Source organism: Chroicocephalus ridibundus, chromosome 10 (genome assembly GCF_963924245.1).
Source record: "Chroicocephalus ridibundus chromosome 10, bChrRid1.1, whole genome shotgun sequence".
Taxonomy (NCBI): domain Eukaryota; kingdom Metazoa; phylum Chordata; class Aves; order Charadriiformes; family Laridae; genus Chroicocephalus; species Chroicocephalus ridibundus.
This window is the reverse complement of record NC_086293.1, coordinates 13,454,163-13,480,700: the sequence shown is the minus strand read 5'-3', so window position 1 is coordinate 13,480,700 and position 26,538 is coordinate 13,454,163. Positions and strand designations below refer to the sequence as shown.

Here is a 26,538-nt window from a genome sequence, read left to right as displayed (position 1 = left end):
AGTGGTGCCACCCGCTCCAGGCTCCCAAGTCTCTGTCCCCACAGGGACTGACGACCTCCATCTCTGCCAGGGACTTGGAAACCATCCAAATGCAGAGGTTAAGTTAAAAAGTCCCCACCGTTTACCCCAGTCCAGGTGTTAAGATGGCAAACCTGTTGGCAAAGGGTGGCCGGCGGGGCTATGTCCCCAAGCCTGCTCCACCGTTGCTGCAGCAACGGAGCTGCTGAATTTAGGCTCCTCTCCCGCCCTGCCCGTGCCACGCAGACCCTCCTGGAGCCGGGCAAGGTGGGGGCAGCCACCACAGGCAGCGGCTGGGGCCATGTCAGAGCCACCAGCCCGCACACAATTCCCAGACTCCGGCACCCCCAGCAGCCTTGCTGCACTCCCGCCGTCCCCCAGCTGCCCTTGCCCTCCCAGAGCGTTTGCAGCCAGGGGAGCTTCCCGTCACTCATTTTCCCCAGTGCCATTGTATCGCAGCAACTCCCAGTTAGATCCCTGTTGGAGGCTGTCACACACCCATCACACCCCACAACAATCCAGCCCCCTGGGAATCACCATATTCCTTTTCCAGGGAGCGTTTCTGCAACTCCAGACCACATTTTCCTTCCTTAGCTTTGCACCAGAAAACTTGGGTTGAATAGGGAGAACACTAGGAGCAGCTAAATGTGTTTCCATCCCCTCTGTCTCCTGGCAGCAAGCACAAATCCTGGGCTTGCGGGGATGCTGCCAGGCTTTTTGCGGGCTCTCTGCTATCAGGTTTGTTAACGTCTGGATGCAGCCCCAACCCTCAGCCAAAGCCTCAACCTCTCGCAAAGGCTGCGCAGAGAGATTTGGAGAGGATTTTCCTTGCTGCGAATAAAGAATGGGAACGTTATGCACGTGAGAAATGTTGAAAGACGCAAGTTGCTTCCTCCTGGGCAGACACACGCTCCGGGCTTCCCCCGGCTGCGGCACAGATTCTCCATCCAGGCTCCACGAGGCTCTTCCAGCAGCTCGAGGCTGATGGCCATCTCTTCGAATCTGGGAAAAACTCTGGATGTATAAATAAATTGACCCTCCCAGAGAGTAGCATCAGCCTCAAGCCCTAACCAGGTTCCTTCTGCCACTCCAGGCAGGAGTCCTTCTTGGATCAGAAAGAAATTAGTTCAATGGAAAGCTATGTTTTTCTTGCGCTTTCATCATCTTATTTTTATAAACTCCATTGGGAAGTAAGGCATATGAACAGAGAGCGCCAGCCTACTTGCTGCTGAAGTCAATTTGCAGAGTAAGAGAGTAATTACCCCCTGAAAGGGGTGGGAGGGGCTCCTGGCCCTATTTGTACTTGGCCTGTGCTGGTGATTCCTTGAGAGTCAACAAGGGAGTAAACCCCCATTAGAGCCAACTTTTGACAAGTCATGCTTTTAAACTTCACCACCATCTTTAGCCTATCACATAGACTATCTCTACAGCCTATGTAAAATCTAACATAGATGTATTTAAGATTATATAGTATAGGTTATATGTATTACATCGGTATTAATTTCTGGGTGAAGGTAGAATTAAAATCTCAGTGACTCTCCTGCATTCATTCCTACACTACTCTGAGCTTTAATCCCTGCTGAAACACACACACAAACATGGAAAACTCCTCCTGCCAACTCCACGCCAAGCCTCCCAGGCAACATGAATCATACAGCCCCGACAGCACAGCTTGAGGAATAACAAAAGTCAGCTTTAGTCATTCCTGCTCTTCTTACCTGGGCCACCACGTGCTGTCTCTGCAGCATGCCGGCTTCCTCCTGCTCGCAGGGATATTTCGTACCCAAATTCAACTCCACAACTTGTTTTTTCCAACACTTGAGAGCAATTTAGAGCAACTTAAACCCTTCAGACCTCCTCCCTCCAACTCCTGCCAGCTCCAGTAGCTGTGGCCAATTAATACTTCCTCAGAGCTTTTGATGTGCTGTTATCAAGTGTGTATTACACTGGGAATTTCACGGTATTTAAGTGAACGCTATCGGCCTTACAGGCTTTGGATGCCTCTGCCTCACCTGCCAGGAGGGGGGAGGGCGGATTGCCGGAGCCAGAGAGGCAGAGACCACAACGGGGATTCTCACTCCGGACCTCCCTGGGAGTTACTGGGCAGTTTTACGTCCTTCTGAGAACGGTTTTGGAGAAGAGATGTGTGCGCTGGAACAGCCTCTCCCATACGTTGGAATAGTTTTGACAACTCCTAATGCTGAAAAAAGATCGAAAAAATTAGAAGTGTTAGAAAGTCATGAAATCTTCAGGATCCTGGAAATAATAAATAGTCAAGGTGGAGAGCAATTTCTCTCACTTTTTTTTTTTTTTTTTTTTCATTTTTTTGGTATGGAGACATAGAGGAGAACAAAGAAGTATTTATTACTTGATTCCTCATCTAGGAAGCGTAACTGGCTCGTGCCTCCCGCGTTTCCTGCCCGGCCAGAGCTGCCAGACCATTTAGTGCTCTGCGAGGAGCAATCCCCGTCTGAGGAGGAACAGGGGACTTCGGGCAAGGACTGGGAGATTTGCGGTGCAACAAGAGCTGCCTGCAGGAAGACACTGTGTTCTAGCTTCAATATTAACATTAGGTGAAGACCAGAGTTAGGCAGAGAGTGCTCTTCACCGTTCCAAGCTTCCACGCTGTGCCGTAGGAAGGAGAGTTTCCCCAAGTGGGATAATTGCACTGGTGTGGTTTGAAATTCGGAATTTCTGGAACTTCCTTTTGATGCTATTGCTGATTTCTGTTACTGCTGATTTCTGCATGCAGCTTCTCCTTTGCTGAAATACATAAATAAGCAACGAGAAAACACTGCAGCCGTTCCCAGTGTCTTCCTATTAGACGGGATCAGCATTAGCCTCAGCCCTATCTAGAAAAGGGCTCCACACAAATACCAAGCAATTGGCCATCATAAGGTGGAAGACAGCAAGCGAGCCTCACCACACCTTCCGACAGCACGAGCAAGAAGACAGGCAAGACTTACACATATAAATATCCCAGAAAGAAACAACCGAGAGAAAGGCAGGTAGAAAGACCTGACATTTCCCTGTCCTTATGACAACTAGAAAAGCCACAAAGGAATCCAGCGCTGCAAAACGCAGCCGTTCTCCCTCTTCCTCCCAGATCCTGCTGGGTTTCCACAAGCGACCAGGACATGCTGGCTCCGCTGTGGCTCCCAGTCTGCCCTTTGGAAGGCTTTGGACTGGGCTCCAGAGTCTGCCCAGCCACAGCACCCACCCCACAAAACCCAGCCTGCCGCCCGGCACCGGGAGGGGAGGCAAGGAAATGGCAAATAGCAAATGCATTAAATACAATGCCTGCCATGCTTGTGTACTTAATTTCTTTTTTTTTTTTTTTTTTTTTTTTTGGGGTAGGGGACACAAAGGGAAAAAGAAGAAAAAAGGTCTGTGAAACAAGGATTCATGTGGGGAAACCTAAAAACTAGGGGCTTTTAAGGGTTTTGTTTGGGTTTTTTTTAGCTCTTCAGCTTGTGAAGTTTCACAGCTCAGCTCCCTTTAGAACATCATAGGTTTACCTCTAAACAACCGACTAAAGGGGGCTGCAGCAGCCCACCCAACCTGCTGCGAGGCGCTTGCCTGAAGCCGAACATTTACACCCCGGAGGAGCCCACGCTGGAAGCAACACGCACAGCAGCGCATCATTTCATACCCCTCTCCAGCCGTAAGTGGCACCCAGTTTTCCAGCCAGGTTTTTTGCGGTTGTTTTTTTTTTTTTTCGTCATGCAAAGAAGGAAAGACACAGTCACAAATGCCATTTCTTCTCGATGGCGCCTCCTCGGCGAGATGGGAAGGAGTTTGCCCACAGCCGGGATCCAAACACAAGCCCTGACTCAGGAGGGCAGTGGCATTCCCATGGGATACCGCTGGACCAGCACAGCCATTCAGCACATCCCCTGTGTCTTTCGCAGACAGCTTTTCACTTTGGCACCTGGGAACTCCCATCGTGACTTCGATGTGAGAAAATGCTGCCGCACATACACAGCGGATGGCTGGGGGCACAGCCCTGCCGTGGGTTCCTAAAGCTCCTGCCAGACCACACATAGGCTGTTAGCGTCTTCTCGCTCTAATTGTCCCCAAACTGCTGTGTAAAAGAGGTATGTTCAGATTTTAATAAAAGTCATTTTAAAAATGAGCTGACATATGAGCCCTGCAAAGGAGAGGCTTTTTTCTTCTCTCTCGCAGTTACACAAGGAGGTGCTGATTTTTAGAATCGAATGATTGAATTGCCTAGGTTGGGAGGGACCGTTAACATCGAGTCCAACCATCAACATAACACCACCAAAACCCGTACCAAACCACGTCTGCCCGTCTTTTAAATACCTCCAGGGATGGTGACTCAACCACTTCCCTGGGCAGCCTGTTCCAATGCTTGACAACCCTTTTGGTGTAGAAATTTTTCCTAATATCAATCCTAAACCTCCCCTGGTGCAGCCTGTTGTCCTATCGCTTGTTACTTGTGAGAAAAGAAACAGAACACCTTAGAACACCTTCAAGTCTTCTAACAACTGAAGTTAGCCCAGAAAGTTTACAAAACCCTAAGGAGCCAGGAACTAGAGCTCCCCATGCCCACCAGCTCCTTCTGTACCCACCCCCAGGCAACAAACACAAACCTGTCAACACAAAACCCAAGTCTGGAGCATACCTTGAAGCACCCTTGGCAATGATGCTTGGTGAAGCCTTCACCATCCTTCCCCCACAGCGGGGCCGATTCCATAGCTCTGGCATGTGGCTCTTGGCTCATGTGGCTCCAAAGCAAGGGATTTCCAGGAGCCCTGACAGCCAAAATCCCAGTGAAGCAGTGAGAGGGCAGGCTCGGCGGGTACCCGCGCTGCCACGGGAATGGTTTGCTGGCTCCTTCAAGCCTCCCATGGAGATGAAGCAGGTGGATGCTGGTGAAGATGAAGCCCATCTATCTCCTCCTTCGGCTGGTCGCAGGTCAAGCACTGGGACCGCGGGCTCTCCGAGGCAAGGGCCGTTTCTCTTCTCACTCCTTCAGCATGCCAAGAAAGTGCGTTTTCGTTCTGTAGAACAACCACTACCTTTCCTGTTTCTTCTTATTCTTGGCACAAAGGATTTTGAATAGTTTCCAACTGAGGTTAAAAGCATTTAAGAATCTGTTTGCACAGTGTTTTTTTTAACCCAACCTCTAGTTGTAACATACACTTTCCCCCCCAGCATACACAAAAATATCCAAACGGCTTTTAGTTTAGAAACTATCCTCATATTTCTAAGAAAAAGCTTGAGAGTAAGATTTGGGGATTTTTTTCCCCTTTGCATTCTACCTATTGCTTGGTTTTCAAATTTCAGCTTCACTTTTGAACAGCTACATCACACATCTCCCGTCTCGGGTGGGGGCAAAATACGGACTAGAAAGAGCAGAGTAATTCGCATCACCTTCTTTCCTAGGCAGAGGACCAAAATATTGCTTGCAAAATACCGCTATTTTTACGCTACAAAAATACAATTAGGCTCTCAATTAAATTTTACTAATTTTACTCGTGGGAGTTTGTTAGCGCAAGACAGCCGGAGGAACTCCCAAGGGCTCTCAGTAAAATCCTCTGCACTAAGCCTTGCCATTTCTGCAGCAACAGAAAAGGGAAAAAAGGATTATTTGCAAGTACCAGAACCCAAATTCTGCAGACACATCCACCACAGACTTCCCGTAGGTTGTCAGTCCCAGGCACAAACTGCATTAACTCGCTCGACTGAAGTTTTCTCTGTGCCCAAGCTGGTGTTTGCAGAAGTGGGGTGCTCAAGTGGTGGACAAGGCTCGTGGACAAGACGTACAGATGGACAAACTGCTTCCAGCACAGGACTCTCCGCTTTTTCTGAATGCTGGCATCTCCCAAAAAAGAGAGCTTTCAGATTTAATTAAATTTTACTATTTTATTTGTGAAAAAACTACAAGCAGAATTCATAAATAGACATTTCTATTTAAAGCAGGAAAATGATAAAGTGGCTTCTAATAACAGTCGTGCACATGCCAGTAACAGGAATATATTAACATCTTTTATTTGCTAGACAAAGAGCAGTGTCCAATATAAATTTCCCGAAAACATTTAAGACCTGTGAATTTCTGACCAGTTCACAAAACCACCATTGACACTTTAGCATGAAGATTAAAACAAACCTAACAGGACTGTCAGCTCTAAAGACTTTACAGAGCGGAAAAACTTTCAAAAGCGTTATACAAGCTGTCTTTCTGGGCAAATGAAAAATATAGCTCGTATAATACATTAACATAAAAATCCACAAGATAAGATTATGTTTTGACATACTTAAACAAGCATTCTATATTTGTCTCCAACAAACAAAGCTAAGGAAATAATGTAACCATCTTTACACAGTAAATTAAGGTTACAAGTCATACACAAGAACAGAACTGCTTGCGCATTAAAAACTGTTCAGCTCCATTGTCATACTCTAAATGTTGGCTCTTAAAACCATTCGGTTACATACAAGCAAAGGTTATTATATAGTCAGCAATTAATAAATTTTCAATAATTTAAGTTTATGGTAGAGCTTAAAAAAGTAGACTGAGAATGATCTTGGTAAGGCAGGTGAAAACATCTCAGTGGAAATAAACTCACGGAAGCTGCTGCCAATTTTTCGATCTGTCCAATTTGAAACAAGCAAAGTGTTCCAATTAAAATAAATAGCCTGGTGGTGTAAAACGCTGTCATTTTTCCTTTGCAGAACTACCTCAAACTGAGCGAGTCAGGCAAGCTGGGTTGGTGTCTGTGTGTGTGTGTAAGAGTTGAAACTTTGCAAACGTAACACTGTGCTTTACTTACCTGCTTTCTGTGCCACTGAACACCGCGAATCTGGTCCTTCCCCTACGACTAGTGTTTTGGTTGGTTTTTGTCTTAAAACACGCTCCCCACCAACAGCGGGATAACCCACGGACACAGCACAGAGGGAATCGCCCCCCCCTCCCCTTCCCAATGGACACGGGGATGCTAACTGTAGAAATTAAGTGTAAAAGCAAACGCTATCCTTCAAATCCACAACACAGGCAGCTACAGATGAGGCCGGGGAGGCTCAATGCTTAGCTAGCAATTTCTACTGAATGCAGAATTACAGGTCACTTGTTCCAAAGAAATTTTCCCACTTATTTATAGCAAGCTACCTTATCGAGGAGGCATGCCCGAAGAGACAGATGTTACTGACTTTACCAGTAGCCATGAGTAGCTGGTTATGGCGTTAAAGCTTTTTCAACTGATCTACAGGTCCATTTTCATTTGAGAAAAGAAGCAATTTCCTGGTACACACAATGCCTTTTTTTTTTTTTTTTTTTTTGCACAAATTCCCAGATTCAACGAGGAAGGCAAGCGCGCGGTTTGACTTGAAGCACCAGAATTAGCCCCGCTGAAGCCAGGGGGACTCACCGCTCGCTCGCACTCTTCGCTGGATCCCGGCCGAGATGCACGCAAACCTAATTGATAATGGATCATTTATAAAGCAGTGCAAAATATACAAGTTCAGGGGCATCTTCAAAAAATCTCTCTTAAAAAATTATTCCAATACATTTCAGTAAAATAAATAAATATGGCTGACCAGTTTACCCTCCCTGAGACCCTTAAAGGAATAGTAAAAACTGGAAAAGGAATGTCTTTGCAATATCCCACTAATGTTAAAATGTGGATTGAGAAATTCATAGTATTTAAAACTATGTATAATAAATTGTCTTGATGCTCATAGGAAGCATCTGGTTTCCTTTGGTTCTTTAATAAATACTTTAAAAATGCTTAAAAAGGTAAAGACAGCCTATACTGTGAATATAAGCAGAATTAAGTCGGGGTGCCCACGTTAACCTATGAGGAATAAAACCACTGCTGCAAAGGCACTGCCGCCGCACACACCTTCGAGCAGGGGCTGTAACGGATCCCTCACTCACACACTTCTGTCGCCAGTGTGAAAGGAACCTACGTCTGCTACTCAAAACCACACAGATTTTTAAAAGAAATCTTAAAGCAAGTTGCCTCCACAGAGAGAAATTACTCTTGCTAAGCAAATAATTCACAACGTAACAAGCTGGCACAAAGTTGTCAAAATGTGGCCCTCTTTCATCGCACCCAAAAGTTATGCATTTGATGTCAAATGAAGCCACAGCCTCTGCACCCGGAATTACTGCCAAGCACCCTGGGGCCACGAAATAAAGATGAAAAGCCAAAGAGGTTTTGGTTTTTGTTCTTTTCAAAAAGTTTGTTTCACCTCTTCGGCCTAGTGTTTTAGCAGGATAATGCATGGAAGGTAAACTGTAAAGCAACACTAACAGGCCAGGAAAAGAAATTACAGTCTGAATAGCTTTAGAGCAAGAATGAAGGAGATGCTGGTCATGAGCATGAGCCACGCGTGTCGCTCGCTTGCTTGCCAGCATGAAAGCTTTGCCCTCCTTGTGCCCCCACAGCAGGACACCCAAAAGCATCCAAACACTAACAAGCCCAATGCCATCACTGGACGAGACGCTGTTCAGAAACCGCTCCTGGAATAGGGATGGACTTCAAGGAGAAGAGCCACCCCAACAGCACGGACAAGGCAGACAGAAGGGGGCCGGGACGAGCACCAGTTTGCTCCCTCAACCCGCGATCGCTCCCAACCCTACAGCTCCCTGCTCTCTTCCCAGCTAAAGCAAAGCACTCCAGTTCTAAAGTTACCTCGATCACCAATGCAGGTGGACAGAATTCATTAAATCTAAGAAGTCCAAACGTCTGTGGGATTGGCCATGCACAACACAGCGATGCTCACGTTGCCAAAATACACGAATCCGTGGCATGCTGACACCGGCCTGGTCGTGAACACTTACGCTCCAGCCGGGCAGGAACCTGCAAATCAATCTGGGTTACCCCAGTGGAAACACAAGCTACCTGGAGCAATCTCTTCTCATTTCAAATCCCAAGCTATAAAAATCAAAACCGTGTGTCCAGTACGTTTTAGCCACTGCTTAGGGAACAAACGGGGAAGGAACAATAGAGAGAACGGGTCCCATCCAGGTTCAAACCCTCAGGAATACTTTTCACCTAAGACCAGTTCCATTTCAGTTTCAGTACTTTCACAAAAGGGGACTGTCCCAGATCTTGAACTGTTCAATTATTATTTTTTTTTTCACTTCACAGTGTTTCAAGCACCAGCGTTTCCATGTATTGGTTTCAAATAACCCTTTATATATATTTATTTATATATATATTTATATATAATTTATATCAAAACTGATAGTACACAGTATAACTGGAAGAAGAACTGAACTTAAAAAGGATATGTTGAAAGAGGATGGAGTTTGTGAATGCAATAAATAAAGCCCCCTTCCCTCCCCACCCGCTCCCTACCCCAAAACAAAAAGTTGTAATGTTCATGGAAAATTGTGCACAGCAGATATTATAAAAAAGTAGATTCAGGAGCACATCCAATTATAAATGATTGTTAGGAAAATCATATAAAACAATGGAATACATAAAAGTGTCAAGAGTAATCGTTAGGGTGAGAAATTCCTTGGTGGCCAGATGCCCACGGCAAGCAGAAATTATCCTGGCTGCATCAGTAAGAGGTCGATGTCCAAGAAAAGTGTGTGTTCAAGCACAGAAGAGGCTCTCCAGGATTTGAACAGCATGGGCAGGTGGAGTGTTTGAATTTCATACCCTGATTCATAGTTTCCACAACTCCATGTGCAATTTTCAGAAAGATTCGTCGTTGACTGCTGACATGTCCCCCTTTGGTGTGGAGGAACGGGACGAGCCCTTGTCTGTGCTCTCAGAGCCCGAGCTGCTCTGATTCTGTTGTTCTGATCCTGCACTGGAGGTCACTGTAGAAGACGACGTGGAAGAGGAGCGAGTCTTTTCCTTAAAGTCTGTGATAATTACTGTGACATTTCCCACTGTGACTGCCAGCTGCTGCGCGGTACTTCTGTCCACATTTTTCAGTCTGGGTCTAAAATAAATGAGAAAACATTTATAAAAAGGATAAAAATAAACGAGAAAGGAAGTTTATTAGATAAAGCATTCAACAAACTCAGTGTGACTTGTCCTCTGCTCATGCCTGCGCAGATGGCAGTACCTGGGAGGAGAACCTAGGCAGCAGTAAGCGCTGCACAGCGGAGGAGGAAGGTCTGACCTTCTGCTCCCCACGACAGCCCAGGCTGCGAGGAGAGACCTGTCTCACAGAGCTCTGCAAAGGGTGCTCTGCTGTAGACTTATCCCTAATGCAACTCCACCAGAAAGGAGGACATGACAGCAGAGCCAGGCGGACAGGAGCCAGACAGACCGAAGGATCTCCTCCCCAAGGGGCAGATGAAAGAGTTCTCTTATCTAAATTCACCATCTCATCATGTGCCCTGATGTTATGAGACAAGGCTGTGACTCTGCAATACAAAACCACATGAAAGCATTTGACCACAGCTCTTTCATTCCCATATTGGAACTCTGCAGCTGCAAACAACACAGGCACTGGGACAACTTGGCTTCTCTTTCAACTGCTTTGAGCTTATACAAATCAGATGCCCAATCAGCCTATGTATAAAATCACTCAAAATGTTCCCTCTGGAACCGAGGCTATTGTAAATAAAATCCAGAATGTACAACGATATTTCTTTCAGCTAATGCTTCTGGTTAGGGGAAGGGAAAAAAAAAATAAGGAAAAAAAAATTCAAAACCACCAGAAAAGAACATGCTGGTATTTATAGCTCAGGATTATCTCAGTAATTTGCATGCTGTGCTATCTTTCAATTAGTAATGTAGCTAATAAGGGTCTAGACTCTAGGAAGCTGACATTCATGCACATTTCAGGGGCTGGTCCAAAGCTGTGATACAACAAATCTTGGACACTCCTCCAGCTACCAGCAAATTCCAAGTCAGCTGCACCGACTGCTGCAATTTACAGCTTTTGCTCCTAATTAAGGGTCAGGCTTAAGCAGCTGAATACTCCCAACAGGGAAATTAAAAAGGAGATTCTTTATACATCAGTGAAAAGTAGCTTGCTGAGAACTGCCCTATTCCAAGCGATGGAGGGAAGGTTAGTTTACTTTGGGATCAAGCTCCAGCTTTTAAACCAATCTGCTTTTCCTCCTCCTCTGCAGCACACTAAACTAGTGTGGTCAAAACAAAAAAAAAAAAAAAAAAAGAGGAAATTAAGCCAACTTTGTATTTGTCATGCATGTCAATGGCTTGCAGCGGTAAATTAACAAGGGGAAAGTCCTTAAGTAGTAGTTATCCAAGTGGTATTCCAGAACTAGACAGAATAGAAAAAAGTATTATGTACAGCTTCAAAAATAGAACAAACGTATTTCTGCAAACTTCCTTGCCAAAAATGAACTTACTGCACCAAAAATAGTATTTTTAGTATCATATCTAACCTAGGAGGCTGTTTCAATTTTTAACAAGTAACACAGGAAAAGCATTTCTAACAGATAGAAAATACAATTAAAATATTGCTGTGCTGGGTTTTACCGTCAGTAAAACCTCTGACTTGAAAGAGCCCCTTCATTTAGTGCCCGGCCTTTTCAAACCCGCAGCTGCACTTAGTGAATTCCCGCAGCAGTGAGACACGCACCCACGTCTATGCGTTGTACGTATGTGCTTGCAGGAGTTGGCAAATTCAACACGTAACCACACGCTAGATTAAATGACATCACCTTGTTTGTGGGTAAGAAGAAAGGCCAGCTAGCTCAGCAAGTTTTGGGGTTTCCGTCCGCTTTCAGATAACGTCTCAGCAGATAAAGGCTGCCCACAAGGCATCGCCAGCAAACACAGCAGCAAGCATTCCCGGAAGCGTAGTACGCGTACGTATTTTCCTCCCTAAGGCCCAAGTTCCTCTAGGAAACCCAGTTCTTCCTGTAATTTGCCTGGGTCATTTGTTTTCTGTTGTACTCAGAAACAGCCAAAAAATGCTGGCCCAGATACCGGAACAGACCTTACTGCCTCCACCTTTCTACAGGGTTGAACACACACTCTTGATATTGCTTGTCAAAAGCCAGCACTGATAGTCATAATTAGAAAAATAGGAAAGAAAAATTAAAAGAAGAGTTCATACGGCCTAATCTGCATTAAGTTCTGCCCACAAAAAACTCACACTAACAGCAGCTTTTGAGCTAATCCATGCACCAAGCACTTGAATGAAGCTGCCCCATGCATCTTTTAAATGGCGTGACAAAGTAACACGGAAGGACTGGGGGGGTAGCAGGGCTGAGGTGCAGGATTTCTCTACAGTCCCGCTCATTCTCAATGCCAGTTTTAGAACCAAGCCCTCCAACCATTTCTGCAGGAGGTTTTAGGGGTCTCCCCTCTGCAAAGAGCTGATCAAGCCCAGATGGAAACCTCCAGACAATCTCTTCAGCACACGCATACAATTTTTGCTTTCTACAAAAGGCAAAGGGATCAGCCCGTTCACATTATTTTGCAAAATTAAACAACCTGATGTTTTGTCTTTATAGCTACAAATGTTTATGGCCAAGTAAGAAATATGTTTCAAAACAATCAACCACAAAGTGCACAGCAAGGCATGGAGTAAACTGAGATACCATGCCTGTTTCTGACGAAGCACACAAGAAGTACAAAGAGCATTCCTTAAAAATTCAGAGATCCTTAAAAGACAATTTACAAAAAACAGTTAAGAAACCCGGGCCTGAAAAAAACCTGAACAGATAACTTGTGACTCTGTAAAACTCAGATCTATAAGAGACTCTTGACAGCACTCCTGAGTGCAGTGAATGGAAAGAAAAGTTCCACTAAACACAACACTTAAAAAGACAGTTTAAGAACTGAAGGAGATGATGTATCTTTTATAGATATCCAGCTAGACCTGGTACGATTAAGGATTAATTAGGAATGACAAAAGCTTGCCACAAAACATGGACTAAAAGACTCGGCAGTAGACAGAGTGACTCCTTCAAGGAGTAAAAACGATTATTTGATGTAATCTATCAATTTAATATTATGTCATTAGTCAAGTGCATCAAGTCTCCTGCATCCTCACTCTCAAAATAAGTACCATTTTAAAAAGAACAGGACAAAAACAAAATCGTTGCAATAAAGCTATATTCCTCTAATCAAATCAGAAATGGACAATTTGATCTTTGAGGGCTGAGGAAGAGTTAACAGCGGTCTCTGCAAACAGCTCAGTATTCTATCACAGCAAATCTCACACTGCCCTCACTACATTTAAGTGAGTTACTGTGTAAAGGATATTCACTCTTATCAAACATTTTCATGCTATTATTTAAAAACTTTCAAGACAAGTTTTCTGCAGTCACGTCTTGCGAACTTTAACACTAACAGCACTATTTCCCACGTGCTTTACAACTGTTTGCAGCTAATTGCTTCAGCTCACGTGGCTTCACTATAAAATACTTATTACAGCACATTTTGAAAAGGGATGCAATTCCTATATAGCCCACATAGACAAAGCGCCCAGATGAGTTCTGCCTCTTGTAGTTAAGTTCAATAATATAAAACCTGTTCTTTGATGCTGAATTTTTGATTTAAGAAATAAAGCATAAGACACCGCTTAGAGAGAACAAGCATGGAGTATCAGTATAGGCAAGACTAGGAATAAACCACTCTCCACAGACAGCTACTCATTTCAAACTTAGACAAATATGAAACCAACCATTCATGCTTTTTGTTGACACCAAGATTCCAGCAAATCTGTTCATTCAGTCTTATTTCCTGTAAACTTCGAAAATTATCTTGACAGTTACAGTGACTGAATTATGGATAAGGAAGTAAAAAGGTAACCTTTGTTACTGCTATGGAGTGATGATAAGAATTTGGTAAAAACCACTATGATTGCTGGTTAATGTTTTTCCCCCGTTGTGTTTTATAAGCAAAAGCATTGCTGTCCACTTTGACAATATGATTGTTGTAGCAGAGAAATGAAAACCGAGTGGACAACAGAACAAATATTTCCAATGCCTGAACCTGTCCTCACCAGCAGAATGTGTGAGTGCTTGGACATGGAGAAGGCTCCTGGCCACTGCTGATCTTGCCATACTAATGCTGGCAGACCCATCAAAAGAACAGTGTCTGCTATTTAACACAGTTTGCAGATACCAAGAGTTTAACTTTAGTATAAAGTTACCTTGAAGTGTGATTTGAGTCGCTGGTCTTTGTTGTAGTATTCCCAGACTGTATACTGTTCGCTTCGCTAGGAGGATCTTTCACAATATCTGACTTTGGTCTGTAAGAATCGGAGGGAAGAGGGAGAGTACGATGTTAGATTAACCACACAATTAATCAATGCACAGTGCTACTGAAATCACTCCACATTCAATAGTGCATCCTTCAAACTTACTTAGTCTTCTTGTTAGTGTTCTTCTTTGTAACACTTGGACTAATTTCCTTCTCTTTGTCAGGTTTTTCTTTGTCTTGTTTTTCCACTTTCTCCTTCTTCTCCTTCTTAGGCGGTGGTGGGGTTGCATATTGCTGGGCAACTTGTTGTGCCACCAACTGAGAGTTTATTCTAGGTTTTCTATAACGACAATGAAAAGAAAGATCTACAGTCAATTTTACCCAGTAAAAATTACTTCATCAAAAGCCATATAAAGATTTATTTCAGCAACCAGAGAATACTACTCCACTTAAAAAGAACCAAATGGATGTCCTTATTTAATGTGAAGTACTACTGCTGCTACCAAACAAGACAGAAATTTTAAAATTAAGAAATACTCCAAACCGCTGTTTTATCAGTTTATAGCCTCATCTAGCATCCTTAAGTATAATGCTCCCTTTCTTCCATCCATATCATGAGATCACAGCCAATTTTGGGGGGGACAATAGTGAAAAAGCAGCTTTCAAGCAGCTGCCAGCCACACACTGTGGCTACACTTTAAGAGAAAGAACAGAGAGAGTGATAAAAATAAGTTTCCTGATAAACATCGGTCTCCTTCATACCTTTCAATTTAATTTTTCAAACGAGATTCTGGTTCCCTGAAGCAGCAAACCTCACACAAGTAACAAAGAACAAGGGAAGGTAACTGAGATGACTTTGTGCCTGGGCCGGAGCTCTCTGGCAGGAGCGCAGAAGACAAGCAGGCATTCAGGCTTCCACGGGCATCGGCTGTGCCAGCCTCCGACACATCATCTTCACACAATTGTCTGCAGTCCTCAATGGCGCTCAGACCAAATACACAAGCGCAGTGTCTTTCAAAGACTACCTCCATTTCAAATAGCGATTTGTACAAAAAAATAGCTTCATATGTAACCTATACCTTGGTTACCGATCCTCAGATAGTCTCACAGAAATCCGTACGTTCCTCTTCTGCATTCCTCATCCAAACTCTCATCTCCTCGCAGCTTAACAATTCAAAACGTCTCCCTCCTGGCCTGACATATCAAAAAGCAGTTTATACTCTGACTATTCATGATTGATTCAGCCTCTTCAACATGCCAGAAAGATCTACGCTCCCTACGTCCACACAGCTTAGGGGGGAAGAAAACCAGGTTATCAACTCTATTAGTGTTCCATTATGAGCTGAATACTAATTGCAACAGTTGCTCATGCTTGTCCATAGCCGTTATATTGGTCATAAATACAATTCAAATTTTCTGCCTAGATTAGACCACAACAGATTGTCAAAGTAGTACACAAGTATCATTAAGGCTACAACTGAAACACAGGAATCCTAGGGTTTCTGCTGCAAAGCTCTGTACCTGCAGCCAGTTTTTACTACAAGCATCTAGAAAGACTTTCTGAAGAAGCTACTTAGTGGTTTCATGTCTTTTTTAAAAAGAAACATACAAAACACTAAGTACTCACATGCAACATCTGCATTTAGAGATGATACATACAGATAACAGAACACCCAGAGAAATTCTACTCCCTGGCACAGGAAAATCCAAGTATCTAATAAGTATCTCTTGGCACTGGTTTTCTGTTTAATGATACCAAGATGCTCTTACTGAAGGCAGATATACCCAAATATTTCATTTCACTACCATGGCTTATTATAAAGTCTATGCAACAGGTTGTAATCAGGCCCCTGACCCGCCTCAACACCCCGGCAGTTGGATTTTTCACCCAACACAGAAACCATAACTCATCTCATGCCACAATCTGTGTACATTTCTGAGTGAACAAAGATGATCTGGTCTTCAGCTATCACAACGATGATGCTGAAACGTTTTGCAGATCAGATCAAGCAGTTACCTGTTTCACAGAACAGTGAAGATATTAAGCATCCTCACATTTAAAAATCCCATATACAGCAATTTCTGTCTGTATGACTGAGAATAAACACGTAAGAAAAAGCGTTTTGGTTACACGGAAAACATTTTTCAGATTGATGCAACCACACTAAAAGCTGACAACATTAGCTTGTGTCAAGCAGCCTGCTAACCGCCTACTCAAAAAAAAAAAAAAAAGGGGGGGGGGGGAAAGAGATAAAGTGTCAAGAAATCTTCAAAGAGAGGGCAGATACCATCTCCCTACAGGATTATACATAATTAACCTCACTGCTTGAAGCTGCCACTTCTGCCTAGACTTACAGTTATTTGCTGCTTGCACAACCAGCTAAGTCAGAAACTTGAGCCATTCATGGGAAATCCCCATTCAAGAATCTGAGAGCACCTTCACCGTTTTCCTACTGCACACAACCGATGTGTCTGCTGGCGATGGTATTTCCAAGCCTTATGTCCAACCTCCACAGCTACCGAGCTGCCGTTCCTGTTGCAGGAGTGCTGCACTGCTTGAACGAAGATAGAAATTTTAAAATGGAAACTTCAACTAAACATAAATAAGCCACATTGCATTTCCCTAGGGAAGGCTGGAATGCACAGACAACCAGCCTTAAAGTGCTCCTGCGGAGACATTTCGCCCTCTGCTCTCCTGCTCCTTCTCTGTGCCTGTGACAGCACACTACGTTTATTAAGTTTTATCATTTTTTTTGGCCAGCCACTGACATAACTAGCACAACTTCTCCAAAATCCGTATTTGCATATTCCTTCTACAGGCCAGGATGGCTCCCTGGAAAGGGCAAACCCCAAACTGAATGCAAAGAGAGCAGGCAGCAGCGCACATGCAGGGGACCTGCCAGCGGGGCTTCTCCTGCTGCACCAAGGAAGGGAGCAGAAAGCTGCCAAGACTTTGGTCAACACCGAGCATGTTTCAGCATCTGCTGTAGTACTAGAAGATATTCAGATGGTGGTTTTTTTTAAACTAACGCAAATAACCCAATAGCTTCCCAATTCCTAATCTGGCCATTTCAGTCACACTAGCAGCATGCTTCGGAAGGCTAAAAAGCAGGTAAAGCTAAGCAACTGGCATACTAATAGTAATAATAATAGGAGTAATAAAATCCTTCAAATAAGGCCCACACTGCCAGTACAGCCAGGATACACTGGTTACAAGCCCTTTAGAAAAAAAGCCAAGCAAAGCAAGTAGAGCAGCGCGTTTTTAACCACAGCAAACTATAACCATAGTAACCACAAGCAAGTAAAGTAGCTGCAATATTCCAAACTTGCTCCAAGTTTCCCTGCCTACCAAAAACACACTTCAAGGGCTACCACTGATCTAGCCCAGCACCCCTCACACAGACCATCCCTCTGGACACGGCTGCTGCCTCCACAGCCATGTGTGCCATCTCCCAGTCACACTGTTTGCCAAAGCAGCCACCCTCCACGTGAGTGCAGCAAGTTCTTCTCCAGCTGTGGCAGCAGGTAAGCTCACATTGCCTTCTAGAAATAAGGAAAAATGCAAATTCAATAATTCTTTGCAGTGGATACTAGTCATCTTCCCTTTCAGAATTTGAAGAAGGAAGGAAAAAAAAAAATATCAGTGGAGAAAAAGAAGCCTCATTCCCACTTGGGCTACAACAATTTAATACGCTCTGGCTTCTACTGCAGAATTCAGTCATCAGAACAGCAAGATTCCTTTTTTCTTTTTCTGTTTTTGAACCCTGCAACGTGTCTGAGACTCCCTGCCCCTAATTTTGTCCCAGCTGGCCTTTTTTTTTTTTAATGATTTGGCAGGGGTTGGGGGGGAGGCAATCTCCAAATAGAATGCTTCAAGCCAAATACACCACTATTATATTAAAAAAAGTTATCACTTGAACACAATAATCTGAACAGAAAGTTGAAGCCACTCCTAAATTTTTTGGTAAGAATAAGATGACTCAGAAACAAGTATTAATCATTTTTTACCCTGAAATCCACTCATCAGCTTACTTTCTGTAACATTAAACCATTCATATAAACAAAGACTACACCTAAGTCACAAAAATCAAACCTCAACTCAGCCTCTCCCAAGCTGCCTAACCAGCACTCACACTCAAAGAACAACTATATTGTCATTTACTACAAGGTTTACATTATCAACATTACAGACAAACTACAGTAAACAAGTCCCAACTTCCGAAAACTTATTTGAAGAGATTCAATACTTCGCATTACACCTGGTTCTTGAATTCCTATGCAGACACCAAATGCTGAGCCAGGGTGTTCTGCTGCTTCTCGCAGGCCACCATCTCTTCCCGACAAGAGGAAGAAGACGCGTGTTTTCCATGACTGTTTCCTGGTCCGTGCTGGGTCCCCTCTAACACCTGCGGTGCCCAATGTCTGCTACAAGAGACTCTTGCTTGATCCCCCTCCATCTCTGTCCCCACAAATCAAACTGTGCTATTACACCTTGGTGGCAATCATTACTTACATCTACTCTGCACCCAGTATCAGGCAAGTGCTTTCAGAGAAGCCAGTATGGTTCAATTAACACATATCAGCAGATAATGCCAACAGATGAACACTCTAGGAACCAATTTTCAAGGCAAGCATCTGAAATTGGTACATTTCCTTCTACCTAAACATTTAGATAAAGTTATGCTCTGCTTGTACAATTTTCCCCTAATTTAAGCAACAGTCTAGGTAAAGACTCAACCATCAAGATCTAACACTGATGCAACAAATAATGAACGTTATCCTTTTTCTTTTTTCAACATAAAGGGGATTGTCTTCTCCTCCTCTAAAACTAAGAGCAATTAAACTAAATTAAACTGTACTTTCAAAGTTATGTTCGGTCAAATAAATTGTTTCTCATTAGTTACAGCGTAGTTTCAATCACAGGAGCAGATATTTGCACAACAATTCACAGTCACGGATACATAAGAAAGCTGAAATATATTTGTCTATTCCGAGTGTTTAGCACCTAGGTCTTTACTATCGACCACTGTAAAAGGTAGTAAAGAGTATCTGTGTGTGTCATTTAACAGCAGACCTGCACAGAAGTGTTACGACTGCAAACAGGGCTCACTGCCTACGTTACTGTGCCCTTGAAAACAGAAAAAATACGTACTTTAAAGGTTCTGGCAAGTACCCTGCAGTGCTTTCAGCACCTGCATTTTCTTCCGTACCTCAAAGATTCCCTGTAAAGCCTGTCTTGGGACCAAATCCAGAGCACTGATGCCCAGGAATTGTGCTGCTCTGCTCCTAACCCCTGCAACCAGGCTGAGGAGTAGAGCAGCACAAATCACACCGCACACCCACACATGGTAGTTACTCGGACCCGGACCTCAATGGGGACAAAGAAGGATAAGTTGCACCATATTTTTTCATGTGACCCTAATTTCTGTATCTGTTTGGGATTTCTTTGGCCCCGCTACCTTGAGAAAAAGCGCGCCTCCCGCCTCCTGCCGACACTGCGGAGCAGAGGCTCCATACCCACAACAACACACACAGACCTTGAGGAACTCCAGCAATCCCCAGAAACATGGATCTAATTACGATTGCTCTTACTTTCCTCCAACTATGTTATCAGAAGAATGAAAGTGGCATCAAGTGGGATTTCAGAGCCAAAAGCCTCATGTAACGTGAAGTACTGAGGATTTGGATAATTTCATGCTGTTCTGGCTTTGATGCGAGAGGTGATACTGGCAGACCTCTGCGGCTCGCCGTTTCCTTGAGAAAACGTGTTTCATATGCTGTGCAGTGTGAAGTACGTGATTATTTTAATAATCCTAGTCACACATGAATGTATCTTTGCTCAAAGAAAAACAAGAAAACAAGACTAAAAGTATTTACATGAGTGTTTATAAAACAGTTAGTACCGGAGTAATAGTACAATAAGCGTACTTCTGAGTGATACTGTTAGAAACTAACCCATGAATACATTAAAAAAAAAAAAAAGAACATCACCTTGAAAGAATCTGACATCCAGAAGAATCAAAGTGTTGGAGAAATTAAGCTATAAATGACATAATGATAGGGTAAGCACTCATTCTCGCATGCACATTTTCCAGCTCATTTATGATGACCACACAGTCCTTTTTAGCAACAAGAAAAAGGACAAATGGACAAAGTGTCCATAGTGTACAACTGCAAAGCAGTATGGAAGCTGTGTACATTTAATGAAGAAGTTCTCCCTGTAATACAAAACCACAAGGCAACAATAAAATCTGTTAAAGACAACTAGAAGGACAAACAGCAAGAAATAGATTGAGCAATATTTTGTTGAAAGAACAGGGTTTTCCTTAAACACTGATGTGCTAATGCTGTGTTTTCATTTAGAAGATAGATGTTTAAAAATAAAGAAGTTAATCTAAGGAGCGTCCACTTCTGGGCTGCAGGTGTTGTTTTTTCACAGCATCGCCAGCAAGACAGGGTTATCTTCTAGCTGAAGAAAACAGCATTTGCTCTAACCTTATGCAGAAGGACACAGCTACGTGTTTGAAAGATTCCGAGTGTTAGGCCTGAACATTTGAGGAAAAAAACATGGAAGAAAATAACAGCTTCACACAAACCAAAAAAAATTGTTCACCACAAAATAAACTACATTTAAAAGTATACAGCCACCTCCAGAAAGCCTCCAACAAACTGTTCAATGTCCTCCTTGACCATTCCAAGCCCGCTGTCTCCCATCTCCTTGGAAGAGCCAAGAACAGGCACCGCAGAGATAAAGGAGCCTCAGCTTTGCAATAACTGTTCCTGGCCACGACAACAAACCTTGAGCTGTTCAGATTTCAGAAGAAGAGTATTTTAAACTTCATGTTTGTCTACCAGAAGTTTTTAGACTTCAGGACATTTCTCACAGTTTGAATACCCTTCCACAGTACTTATGTTTTTAAACTTGAAAAAGTTCAAAATTATTTGCAGTACTTAATGTTTAGTGATCTCACAAAGCTACCAGCTCCCCTGCCTTTTAGAGTCAAATCCTGCTTTTCTTCAACTTTTCCCCCCCCTTTTCTTTTTTAATCAAATCAAGAATGGGAAAGTTTTTAAGAGAAATGCAAGCTGCCACCTCCCTTTACACAACAGGACAGGCATTACTAGTCAGTGCCTCTGTGCCACTATAGGGGAGCTGAGGCTCTGAACGATGCCTGTAAAAAGAATACTCAATTCTTACTTGTTACAGAAGCCTCAGCATTGCTTATTTTTAATTATTTGTGCGTATTCACAAATCAAAGCATATAAATCAAAGAGTTTTATTCCAAGAGTTGCCACTGTACAGATTCTGCAGCTCACATTTCTGATTTTTTTAGTGACAATATGCTAACAATCGCAAATCCAGCACTAAGCAAGTTCCAGAACTGATCTATGAAACTATTTCAGTATGACTGCTGAATAGCATAGTGTAATAGCGTTTTCAATACTTTTACAGTTCTTTATTAATATACATTATTTCATATAATCCCATTACAAAATAAGCTAAAGTCAGGGCTGTAAGATCTTTTTAGAAGGAGTTTGAACAGAATTTTTGCCATGCCGAAGCTGCAAGTAATCACGCAAGTTCTCAAAACACCCATTCTAATACAGTACAAGACTGAAACCTGCAAATAACATTTCTTGTAATTGGTCACATAGGCATTACCACAAATCCAAACGTGAAAGCAAACTGTGACCATTAGTACCCCATCAAATTAAATAAAAAACATCCTATATGGTGCTCCTTGCATGGCCAGACTTAGGAGCTGGTGGGCTTCCAGCAAGAAAAGAGCCCGAAGCCAGAGAAGGGGGTGATTTGGGAATTTGTTGGAAGATTTTCAGTGGAGAAGCAACACTGTCTGCATTTTTGCAAGTATACAGAACTTGCAGAAAAGCTCTCCCCCGGCCCCAAAGGGAAAATAATTAAGAAAAAAAAAATAATCATAGAATCATAGAACGGTTAGAGTTGGGAGAGACTTTAAAGATCATCTAGTTCCAACCCCCCTGCCCTGGGCAGGGACACCTCCCACTAGACCAGGTTGCTCAAAGCCCCGTCCAGCCTGGCCTTGAACACCTCCAGGGATGGGGCACGTTGTCTAACGTTGTGTGGCTGCACATGTTTTGGACTACAGGTTTATTCTGATACGCCTCTGTGGAGGGTTCATGATACCAAGTAGCGTAAGACAGTAGCAAACAAAAGCTCCTGTACACTCTGGAGAACAAAGAGTCATCTGTACAAGGTCTCCTGCAAAACAGCACTTCTCAAGACAAACAACTCTCCCTTTTTGCAGCTATTTAATTTGAAATCACTGAGATGGCAAAAGAAGAGTTAAACACAAGTCGTTCTTCAGCCTTCTTTGATACCAGAGCATGGAGGGAAAATAGCGGTGATGGTGAATAACAACACTGAGTGTCAGTTATTGGAAGAGAGCTTAAGGTTTACTTAACCACTAATAGCGTAAAAAAACCAAAAATCACGCTGAAGTTTTGGAAGAACTACTGCTCTGCTTCTCCTTTTAGAGAAAGAACCTGCCTGGAAGCCCAGGAGGCGCTGGCAGCCTCACCCATCCCCTCATCCGCAGCACCTATCTGAGCTGCAACAGGAGATAATTTCATATCTAATCGGCAGCAGCTAATGAGCGCCAGCAAAAGCCCCAAGGCTGTCCAACAGATGCTCACCCTGCAGTTGCCTTCTCTGCTTAGTCCCAGTCCCTGGCAGAGACCCGCTCCGATGATGGGACTGCTCCCGGCTCTGTCCCTGGAGTTACAAGCTGGGGCTGCAGCCCCCACGCACAGCTCACTGGCCACGGGCACTCATGGAGTGCATATATATATATATATATATATATTTATACACAATAGCAAGGCAGCGCTGAAGAGCTACATACACTGTTTTAGATGCACCTGCATTCATCTGCTTCAACTACTTCCAATAGGAATATCCTTTAAGGACTAGAATGGAAAAAAGTCTGAATTACTTTTTTCTGCGTGTTTCCTTAAATAAGGAGTTCAACACACTTCTAAATAAATATAAAATGAGTAAAGAGTTAGCAAAACACCAAATTTACCACCTTTTAAGCACATCTTGTCTTGTTTGATGGGGAAGCAGAACTGTCCAAATGAGCACAACTTCATTACGCTTACAAATATTGTAAGGCAACTTCTGATTCATAACTATATAAGATCTAAGATAAAAGTACATAGCCAGAACTACAGTTTTTCAGATGCTTACTTGATCCACTATTTTACATAAAAAATAATTTTCTACTAAGAATTTTTAATGCCCCATCAAAAAAAAAAATCAGTAATTAAGAAAAAAGAGCACAATACACCTTTGCTCTTAAAAATAAATTTGTAATATGTAACAGATTAAAATAGCATCAATTCCCGATTGCAACATCACCCTAAATTCCAGTAGAACTACAATTTTACAACTCTCCGTCTTGCTTTCTGCCTAAGTATTTGCTTACAACCAGTAGGAGACAGGTCCACAGCTACGCATTCAGAGGAAAAAAAAAAAAAGCATTGCCTCCTATTGCATTTGTAGGGAAGAAGTTCTACAGCAGCAGAAAAATTGTGCTAATATATACAAAATCCACAACCAAGTGTTTACGAAATGAGATGCAACCATAAATGTAAAGATCACACCAAGCCCAAACTTGAAAAGATGGCCTTGAGATTACAAAATCATTTGTCTTAGATACGCAAATTTCTTTGGGCACCAATAATTTCAGTCATATGTTGCAAATGCTGCACAAGCTTCAATTCTAGAAACTTATTGCAACCACCCTCATCAGGCTATTGACCCATTCGCTGATACGCTCGGCACTTCAGGTTAATCCATCACTGAAAATTCAAATAGGCCCTTCAGCAGGTTTTACGCCAAAACGGTAAAATTTGTTATGCAGCTGCTTCTGATGTTTTCACCTACAGACATACCTTACTGCAAAATATCAAGTGTTCTGTGATTTACAAGGACTTACAAAATTGCTATGAAAAATTCGCTGATCTCAGCACAAAATTTACTTGCCTACTACACCAGAATGATGATAAAACTAAGGGGTTTTACTTGCTTGTCAAAAATAAGCTGCTCTCACTAGCAAAAATTTGAAAACAGTTCATAAAGCCAGCAGCAACCAAGATGTGTATAATAAAATACTCAAGATTTACAACAAAACCAATTACTTAAATATGTCTTCCTATTTGACTGTTTATTAAGCTATGTATAATCCTGAGGAAAGTGAACAGGCTCAAAACTTCCTGTTGAGTAACAAGGTGGAGTTGGCAGCATGAAGGTATGAGTCTGATGAAAATTTAATATGTAGATTCCCCAAAGCAACTGCTCATGGTTATTGTTATCATAAATTAAAATTATGAAAATCTAAGGAAAATAATAGTTTTAGCAAATCTAACTAAAGCTGAAAACTAGGAATACCAGACTTGATGTTATAAGAGTGCTTTACCACTGCTGCTAAGGTGTGTGTGTGTGTGTGTGTGTGTGTGTGTGTGTGTTTCCATTTCAGTACTAACAGAAATCATTATGTATACACCGTCCTTTAATCCAGCCTGACATGTCCCATCCGGAGCATCTGCCTCCAGGTTTTGGGATACTCAGGTTTCACGCTTCAAATTCATACCGGGACAGAGACCAATCTTGGAAAACGCGCAAGAAAAAGGAAAGATGCTGAGAAAATGAGCTCCCTACAGAAAAAAAGAGATGTCAGTTAAATTCTGAAGTTGATCCCCTCCTCAAAAGTTTGTACTAGATCCAAAACGTAAAATACATTTCCAAAAGCACCTTTCTCTAAAAGCATGCTATTGGGTAAGCACAAAGGAAAACATGTACTTTTTCTCTTACAGGAAGATGAGTTATAAGACCATTCTCTCTTTCAACACACTCAAGCATCTCCAAATTTGAATACATATTGACATACAATGCCTAATAACATGGCAGCCCATATATAGTACCATTCCTGAAGAAACCTGTCAATTATTTTTTTAAGAGAAAATTTAATATGGTTTAATCTATATCAGCAATAAATCAACATTTAAATAATAGGTCTAAAACACCACCTGTTGTACAGCTAGAGTTGAATGAGATTTTAAGGTTCTGAAGCTGCACACCAAAATCATCGGTCCAGAATTTGTGTTTTGACAACACATTTCCAACATCCAGAACTTTTATTAGCAAACAGAAGGTAAATTTTAAAACTTTGAAACAAGATGAATTTCTATAAATTGGGAGACTGAAATTTCGAAATGTACAAGTCCAAGTTTTAAAATTGGGTCTGATGCAGAGATCGAGAATCTGTCCTAAAATCAGCACGGACAGGATTGAAACAGCCTATGAACTACATAACAAGGTTTCCAGCCACTTAAGCATAATGCTTAAATTTGCATAACACATACTCTTTGAGAAATGCAGATAACCCCAATAGCTAACCTGTGGATAGCGAGGGAGGATAGCTTTGCTTAGAAACAACTAAGAAATTTCTACCGAGTAACTCCTTTGCAGAGTCCCCTGGCAATGAAGGGATGGGCTGGTTTATCAGAGTAAAATTTCGCTGTGTGCTTGCATGACACTGGAACACTGTACACTTAGGGAAAAAAGGCTTCTCTATCGTTTACCAGATAGGCTAAGTTCACACAGAAGCAAAATGAGAAACTACCATTTCTACAGCAGATGCTGAATAGTCTCAATAGGCCCTAAATCTCTCAGGATGCCATAAAAAAAAAAAAAAAGAAAAAGAAAAAAGCCAATTGAGCAAGGGAGTAATTTTAATTCAGCTACATCAGACACTGCAGACTTCATCTAAATGAGAGACGCTGAGTTTTTCCAGCAAGCAAACCCTCCTTTTTATTAAAAGAATCATCAATGCTAGGATTTCCTTTCATATGAAAGCAACGTTTCAAGAGTCCTTGAACAACCAGGAATGTAGCTTTGCGACAAAGCTCCAGCCTGCAGCAGCTCTGCCATTTGAGACCCATCAGGACGCTGCTCCGCTGCTGCCTGGGAAGCCAACACAGCAGCGGGAAGCCAACACAGCAGCGGCACAGGGAGCTGGCACACACTGGTTCTGGTAAGCGGTACCCTACCTACTCCTTCCTACCTCTGTCCCAGCACAATCTGTGGTGAAACGGTCACTGTCAATGGTTTAAGAGGAAACCTTACTGTTCAGTAAATCAGTTTGCTTTTCTAAACACGACAAAAAAATAAAAGCCGCTCTGAAGGATGATGAGGCAGGCAGACATGCAATTTCAAAAGGCCACCATGTGCTCAGAGGAGCATTTTTTTCCCCATTGTGTCCTCTGAACATAATCTGATAAGCAAACACAGATGTATAGGTGACATGTCCGGCTCCACGCAGGTGGCACAATGCGCAGCAATCCCGCGTGTGCGTGC

At 42.7% G+C, this 26,538-nt stretch overlaps 1 protein-coding gene across 1 annotated transcript in view; it reads right to left on the bottom strand.

Annotated features, from left to right (window-relative positions):
• Positions 1-9,341: 9,341 nt before the first annotated feature.
• The window catches only part of RYBP (RING1 and YY1 binding protein), a 42,346-nt gene continuing 25,149 nt past the window's right edge, over positions 9,342-26,538 (bottom strand). The window contains exons 3-5 of the mRNA XM_063348244.1: positions 14,302-14,478; positions 14,089-14,187; positions 9,342-9,945 (exon numbers count right to left, since the gene is read on the bottom strand). Of these exons, the coding sequence (XP_063204314.1) occupies positions 9,693-9,945; positions 14,089-14,187; positions 14,302-14,478 (529 nt within the window). The 3' untranslated portion in view covers positions 9,342-9,692. The remainder of the gene's footprint in view (positions 9,946-14,088; positions 14,188-14,301; positions 14,479-26,538) is intronic.